General features: G+C 35.1%; 1 protein-coding gene across 1 annotated transcript; it reads left to right on the top strand.

The window, feature by feature from the left end:
- The first annotated feature begins 2,498 nt into the window (after positions 1–2,498).
- On the top strand, positions 2,499–7,385 carry LOC137918507 (uncharacterized). Its single transcript, XM_068761327.1, has 3 exons — positions 2,499–2,640; positions 3,780–6,373; positions 7,332–7,385. The coding sequence occupies exons 1-3, from the start codon at positions 2,499–2,501 to the stop codon at positions 7,383–7,385; spliced, it is 2,790 nt and encodes a 929-aa protein (XP_068617428.1).
- Positions 7,386–8,423: the final 1,038 nt, after the last annotated feature.

Here is an 8,423-nt window from a genome sequence, read left to right as displayed (position 1 = left end):
CGACAACTGTGAACATCTCTATTTGGATTTTCATTTGATTCGTAGACAAAAAAGTTTTTTATTTGCCTTACACTTGTTTACGTTTTTATAAACAAATTAATGGGATATATAACAACTTTGAATTAAGTTTTGAAAGTTTAAATTCGAATTACATTCTTTATTATAACATTTGAATTTTTTTTATTCGATTTTGTTAATCAAAAACTCGATTAGATTAGATTTACCCAGTTTTGTTAATGATAATTTTTCTCCCAATAATTATAAAAGTAAAATTTGTCTGATTAAGCTGTGTTGTTCAGTTTTGAAACGCAATGTCTACGTAACTCAAAACCAGTCTTCTTCGTCTACTTGGTCCTCCTCTTACGCCTCCTTGTGGTCTTTTGGTATGTAGAATACGCTGCTTTCTATCCTCTGAAAATTTATTTGTGAGCAGCGGCAATCCTATATATATATATATATATATATATATATATATATATATATATATATAAAATGTGATATATATATCTATAAAATGTGTCCTATATATGTATAAAATGTAAATTATATAATATTGTATACTGGGAATCGAATCTGCAACCTATGATTGTAAGTGCAAGTCCTCTACCGCTGCGCTACAACTGCCCGATACTAAGTACTTTTTAATAACTATCTACTACGAACAAGTTTCTTATACATATTTAATGACTACCAACATCTATTTACTTCTCACTACTAATAACTTATTTTCAATAATTACACTAAGTACGGCATCCTAAAATGCCTTGACATAGTTTGAGACTAATGTAGGAGGCGTTATCTACCTAGAGTGCCTGTAGTAAAAATGCTAAAAGTAAACTAAAAATGAAGATATATATATATACCTATTCCCAAGGAACGTTGATAAAAATAAAATTTGCAAACAGCTAAAGTACTTTTATGAAATCTCCAGAACTCAAAACGTAACTTGAACAAATGTTTTTCTGAAACTAAACTGAAAAAGAAGATCGGAAGGCAAATAAAGAAATTGCATAATACTTCTGCATCTGCGGCGAGCTTTAAAATGCTTTCTTTCGACCAGTTCAATTACAAAGACGTTATTAAATTACTCGCCTTTGTTAACCGAGTGAGATAAAAAAGAAAAATATGGACCCATTTTAAAACTTTATAAAATTAATAAAGTGCTATATTATAAGCAGTAACTGACTTATTTTCTTGCTTTATATTTCAGCGAAGTGAAAAAATAAACGGTTGAAGGAGAATATGAAATTATATTTTGTATGCGAATCAAATTCATAAGAAAATTTCATAGAAAAATTCCAATTTTAAATTTTTGACTTGAATCCAAATTTATTTGATAGTATGCAGACGGTTGATAAGTTAAAGATATAAAGATAAAAAGCATTAATTCATTACTACTTTTTTAAGAATTTGGATAACTTTTTTCAAGGGAACAAATGATATATCGTTAAATAAGTAAAAATCGCCTTGTGAGTATTTACTGATTAAAAAAGGATACTTCTAGCAAAGGACTCCATAAACTTATGAAATAGATGAACTGCATTCTTATTTATGTTTCATAGTTGAATCAATTTAATATGGGATTGTCTTTTTTATAAGTTCGTAAAAACATTGATTTCAAATACACGATGATTGCTAATAAATATAAAATCTTTAAAGGGGTGAATGTCTCATTTGCTCTCAATATTATATTATAATCAATATTATAATATTATAAGGTTTATCATCTGTTCCTGTTGATTTTGTATTACTAGAAGTTATTGACCTGCGGCATTCCAGTTGAAAAAATAATTTAATATAACATATTTCAGAGATATCAAAATTTACAAATATGTTATACGTTGTCTCCTTTAAAGCTACTTACTCTATAAGAAACAAATGTGTTCAAAATGCATCATTTTTTTAAAAAAAACTTTGTCATTATAATAATAACATAAATCTTTTATTACCTTCTTTTGTACATGAACACTAATGATCTTAACCCCTATTATCACGATTATACGTATCGTACTATCAGATAGTTTTATCTTAAAGGAAACTACTTACATGCTTCTATAATAATTATGTGTATATATATATATATCTATATATATAAAAGAAAGTCGTGTTAGTTACACCACTTATAACTCAAGAACGGCAGAACAGATTCGGCTGAAAATTGGTAGGGAGGTAGCTTAGAGCCAGGAGATGGACATAGGATACTTTTTATCCCGTTCGACAGCGTTCCCGTGTGACTTGACATGAAACGTAAGTCACTATAAAACGTGGTATAACAAAAAAGAATCAGACTTGGAATAACAAAACGCAAATGACAGCTATGTAACTGACGTAAAATGACAGCTATGTATTGACGTATGGATGACAATTTGATATTTGTAAGAAATCAATATTAAAACTATTTCTATTAAATAAATAATTAAAAAGTGGATTGAAGTGAAGTTAAGTTTAATTAATAATGCCGCGACCAAGACGATCGAATCTTTCCCGATAAAGCCGTAATGCAAGAAGAATACAAAATACTGCAAATGAAAGGACTGAAGAAGAACAAGAAATTGCACGTGAACAGCGCCGCGATAGTATGGCTCGACTTCGTGCTTCTCAATCACGAGAGCAAAGTGAAGCAGCCCGTGAAACAGCTCGGTTGGCAATGCAGAATCGTCGAGCAAACAACAGAAGGCTACAAATAGATAATGTGCGACGCAGAACAAGATATTTAGCTGATTTGAATCGAGCAGCGTTTCGATACGATTGCAGCAATGATTACAGCTTGCATCCTAGCGTTTGCATTGGGCAAATGGACGTTGTTTGCGAGTATTGTGGTGCATTAAAGTTTTCCGGAGAAACGCCTGGATTATGCTGCCTTAATGGTAAAGTGAAATTGCCAGTGTTGACTCCGCCACATGAGCCATTGTATTCATTGCTTTGTGGCGAAACACAAGAATCACGCCACTTTCTTGCAAATACTCGAAAATACAATAGTTGTTTCCAAATGACGTCATTTGGGGCAGACATTATCGAAGAAGGAGGATTTAATCCGACATTTAACGTATTTATTTTTGTACTTACATAGAATGTAGTTAAAGAATAACTTACTTTACCTATTGGTATGTATTATATTTGCTAATACTGAACTCTACTCTCCCACAGAAAAAGTGTTTATAACCCAGTTAATACTGTCTGGTTTTTATTTTGTAGATACAAGGACAGTTCCACCATCGAATTGGATCATTACTACCTTTCGAAGATACACAGAATAAATTTTTACAAATATATTTCATGGGCAACATGCAAGAACAACTTGATCGACGCCTAGGGATCAATGCAGGAATGAAGCGAGCAATTATTCAAGACTTGCAGTGTCTGCTTCATGAACATCATGCGTTGGTCAGGTTGTTTAAGAGTGCTTTAGAGCAAATGCCAAATGATGACTATAAAGTTGTCATCAAAGCAGATAAACGACCATCTGGAACACACGAACGCAAATTTAATGCTCCAACAGTAGACGAAGTTGCCATCCTGATTGTTGGTGAACAATTGGAAAAACGCGATATTGTGCTTACACGTCGCGATACTGGGCAACTGCAACAAATATCTGAAACTCATCGATCATATGACGCATTGCAATACCCACTCATGAATTGGCAAGGAGAAGATGGATATTATTTTAATATTAAAATGATAAATCCATTGAATGGTAAAGTATCATCAGTATCTTAATAATGGTTAATGTCTGTATTATTTGTCTTTGAAATGGTTAATTATCAAATTTTGAATTTCAGGTGAAGAAACTACAAAGAAAGTTAGCTCAATGAATTATTATGCATATCGTTTGATGATTCGTCAAAATGCTGACAACTATTTGCTGCGGTTTCGTCGATTGTTTCAGCAGTATTGCGTTGACATGTATGTAAAAATAGAAACGGAACGTTTAACATGTATTAGGTTGAACCAAGCCAAACTGCGTTTTGAGGAGTACATCCATTTACGTGATGCAGTTAGTACTGAAGGAAATGCAGCTACTATTGGTCGATTAACTATTCTGCCGGCGACGTACATTGGTAGCCCACGTCATATGCATGAATATGCACAAGATTCAATGACATATGTTCGTCATTACGGCCGGCCAGATCTCTTTATTACTTTTACCTGTAATCCAAAATGGATAGAAATTACTCAATTGCTGCTACCCGGACAAGCATCAAAGGATAGACACGACATCACAGCACGTATATTCAGGCAAAAAATTCGGTCCCTGATGAACTTTATTGTTAAACAACGCGTCTTTGGAGATACTCGATGCTGGATGTATTCAATCGAATGGCAAAAGCGAGGCCTGCCGCACGCACACATTCTTATTTGGTTAGTGGAAAGAATTCAGCCTGACCAAATAGATGATATCATATGTGCCGAGATTCCTGATCATGAAGTCGATCCAGACCCACATGATGTTGTTACTACTAATATGATTCATGGACCGTGTGGTGCCATCAATCCCCAATCACCTTGCATGTTCGATGGAAAGTGCTCTAAACGATATCCACGGAAATTAACGGCGGAGACTGTCACTAGCAACGACGGGTATCCGCTGTATCGGCGTCGATCACCAGATGACAACGGTCGAACTGTCACAACGAAAGTGAAAAGAATGGATTTCGTTGTCGACAACAGTTGGATTGTTCCATATTCGCCACTTATTTCTAAAACGTTCAAGACACATTGCAACGTTGAATACTGCAATTCAGTTAAGTCCATAAAATATATTTGCAAATATGTCACGAAAGGCAGTGATATAGCGGTTTTCGGATTGCAATCCTCAAATACCAACGATGAAATTTCACGCTATCAAGTTGGTCGTTATGTGAACTGTAATGAAGCGATTTGGCGTATATTCGCATTTCCAATTCACGAACGTCATCCTACAGTTATACATTTGGCGGTGCATCTGGAGAATGGTCAACGAGTATATTTCATGGCTTCGAATGCTACGCAACGTGCTGAAACACCTCCAGCAACTACATTGACCAGTTTTTTTGCAATCTGCCAAAGCGATCAGTTTGCACGAACTTTGCTTTACTCGGAGATGCCACGTTATTATACTTGGAATGCTTCATCCAAGAATTTTCAAAGACGGAAGCAAGGTGATGCGGTTCCTGGGTATCCAGATGTGCGTTCTACTGATGCTCTTGGTCGTATGTATACAGTTCATCCAAAGAATGATGAATGTTTCTATTTGCGGTTGTTGCTGGTAAATGTGCGTGGGCCAACTTCATTTGAGACACTACTAACTGTTAATGGTGTAATATTCCCAACATATCGTGCTGCATGTGAAGAATTGAACTTATTAGAAAATGATACCCATTGGGATACGACAATCGCTGAAGCCATTATCTCTGCATCTCCAAGACAGATACGCACATTATTCGCTATCATAATTTCGACATGTTTTCCATCAAACCCATGTAACCTGTGGCATAAATACAAGGATAGTATGTCAGAAGATATTTTACATCAAAGTTATGTCAGTTCCAGAAATCACGATATTGAGATGAATGAGGAGATACATAATCGTGCTTTACTCTTGATCGAAGATATGTGTTACCTCATGTGCGGTAATTTATTAATCAGGTTAGGAATGCCAGCGCCAAATCGTGAAATGAATGACGCATTTAATCGAGAATTGGAACGGGAACGTGAATATGATCACCAGGAATTAGATTTAGTAGTTCAAAGGAATGTACCCCTGTTAAATTACCAACAAAAGGAAGTTTATGATACTTTAATGAAGGCAATCGCTGATGAAAATGGTGATTTATATTTCCTAGATGCCCCTGGTGGAACTGGCAAGACATTCCTTATGTCATTAGTTTTAGCAACTGTTCGGGCGAGATCCAACATAGCGGTTGCTGTTGCTTCTTCTGGAATAGCAGCCACATTGTTAGAAGGATGCCGTACGGCTCATTCAGCATTCAAATTACCGTTAAATCTTCAAACTATTGAAGAACCAACGTGTAATATCGCAAAACACTCAGCAATGGCCAAAGTTTTAGCGGCATCGAAAATCATCATCTGGGACGAATGCACAATAGCGCATAAACGTGCATTAGAAGCACTTAACCGAACATTTAAAGATTTACGCAATGACTCGAGATGTTTTGGAGGAGCAATGATTTTACTGTCTGGCGATTTCCGCCAAATACTGCCAGTAATTCCAAGATCTACGGCTGCCGATGAAATAAACGCTTGCCTCAAATCGTCAAATCTATGGCGCTATGTGAAGAAACTGCAGCTGACAACAAACATGAGAGTTACATTGCTTAATGATACATCTGCTGAAGATTTCTCGGAGCAATTGCTGACTATCGGTAATGGTCAAGTACCTGTCGATGAATCGAGCGGATTAATATCATTTCCAAATAATTTCTGTAATTTTGTCTCATCAAAAGACGAACTTATCAACAATGTATTTCCAAATATTATTTCTAACTACAAAAATAATGAATGGTTGAGTGAGCGAGCAATTTTAGCGGCTAAGAATAAAGATGTAGATGACCTGAACTACATAATTCAAAATAAGATCATTGGAACAATGCATTCATTCAAATCTATTGACTGCGTCACAAATGAAGATGAAGCCACCAACTATCCAATTGAATTTTTAAACTCTTTGGACGTGCCTGGCTTACCACCGCACAATTTACGCGTAAAGGTTGGCTCCGTAGTAATCATGCTTCGAAACATAAACCAACCAAAACTGTGCAACGGTACGCGTTTGGTGGTTAGTAAATTGATGAACAATGTAATTTACGCTACGATAATGATAGGAAAATTCAAAGGTGAGGAAGTTCTCATTCCGAGGATCCCGATGATCCCAACCGATATGCCGTTTGAATTTAAAAGACTTCAATTTCCGATACGTCTTGCATTCGCCATGACCATCAACAAATCACAAGGCCAATCCTTAAAAGTTTGTGGTTTAAATCTAGAACATTCATGTTTTTCACATGGTCAATTATACGTGGCATGTTCATGGGTCGGAAGACCATCTGCGTTGTTTGTTTTTGCGCCTGATAATAAAACAAAAAATGTCGTGTATCACAAGGTATTTAAGTGAAGAGCAACCTATGTACTAAAATACAGAAATAATAATGAATGATTAATGTAGTTATTTAATTTTTTTTTGTATTTTACCCAAAAAAAAAACACAATCTGCTTATTTATTGCCATTAAGGCGGAATAAAGTTCGCCGGGTCAGCTAGTATATATATATATGTTAGTATAGTAAAGAAAGAATTATAATAGGCCGTCTTATCATGCGCGATAATTCCTTTCAGACAACCACAGTACGAAAACAGCAGAAGGATAAATTAAGTTCATATACAGAGTGATTGGTTATTAGCTTCATAAGTTTTTATTTTAATTAAGAATCATTTTTCATTAATTTTGTTTTATATTAATAGTACTACAGCTTTTTTTTAAAAAAATGTTTTTGTTCTTTATTAGTTTTTTTACTTTGATGGATTTTGATTTACGATAGCAAATAAAATTATACCTGAAATATGGCTATTGTTTGAAAACTTATAAATATAAAATGTCAGTCGCATTGAAAGTCAATTTCACAATGGTCGTCGCTGGTAAACAAAAACATAAGTAAATTAATGTAAGGCTTTAGGTGTATTATTTAGCCGTTCCTTAGCACGGATGTGGAAAGAGGATGATTAGGTGGTAGAGACAATACCTACCTGTGCCTCAGTCGAAGGGAAATCGCTATAAACCATGATAGCAAGTTTAATTGACTACCTTCTTAGGTAGGCTTTTTAGGTTTCGAAAGACACTGGACACAGACCGCTTTCAGAGAGTCCTTTAGGAAATCTATGGACGAGGTCTACGTCCAACAGTGGACCTATTATGATTGCAATAATGATGATAATGGCAGCCTAGCGCACATAAAGCGGAATTCAGTGACCGTGTGAACTAAATTGTCTCCAAAAATCTTACTACGACGTGGGAACCCTTCGATATTTTTTCACCAAAGTTTCGTTATCATGTTCCCGACTCGAATTGAGAAAAAAGGCGTAAGTAAGCAAAGCGTATTATTAGTGAAAGTTGCTGACAATGAAATGGAGAAATTGTAAACAAGTACAGACCCGAATTCATGCTTTTTTTTCTAATTTAACGAAAAGAATTTTGGTTTATAAATTATAGAACTTCCTCGCTAACTTACTGTATGCGAATCAATAAGCTAAACTAAATTACATTAAATATTTACATAACGATGTTTTAAATTGACATTGAAATTACAATGTGTTCTTATAACAAACTGCCAAGACAATAGTGAATAGATTTCTTCTCGCAGCGCAGTTTTCTTCGCAGATCACGTCTCGACTTCATACTGCGTTGGTTTTTCGCGACAATTGTGCCAAAAC

Source organism: Battus philenor, unplaced genomic scaffold, assembly GCF_028537555.1.
Source record: "Battus philenor isolate CCGP_79_NKW_IND1 unplaced genomic scaffold, ilBatPhil1.0.hap1 SCAF_14, whole genome shotgun sequence".
NCBI lineage: Eukaryota > Metazoa > Arthropoda > Insecta > Lepidoptera > Papilionidae > Battus > Battus philenor.
The sequence above is the reverse complement of the archived record's forward strand: the minus strand, read 5'-3'. Positions and strand labels throughout refer to the sequence as shown.

What these genes read in the sequence shown, in the direction of transcription:
- LOC137918507 (XM_068761327.1), top strand. Translation starts at nt 2,499, where the DNA reads ATGCAAGAAGAATACAAAATACTGCAAATGAAAGGACTGAAGAAGAAC. An exon ending in GCAGCCCGTGAAACAGCTCG is followed by an intron (nt 2,641 to 3,779) that starts GTTGGCAATGCA and finishes TTTGAATTTCAG; the next exon opens with GTGAAGAAACTACAAAGAAA. An exon ending in TGACTATCGGTAATGGTCAA is followed by an intron (nt 6,374 to 7,331) that starts GTACCTGTCGAT and finishes AATTCCTTTCAG; the next exon opens with ACAACCACAGTACGAAAACA.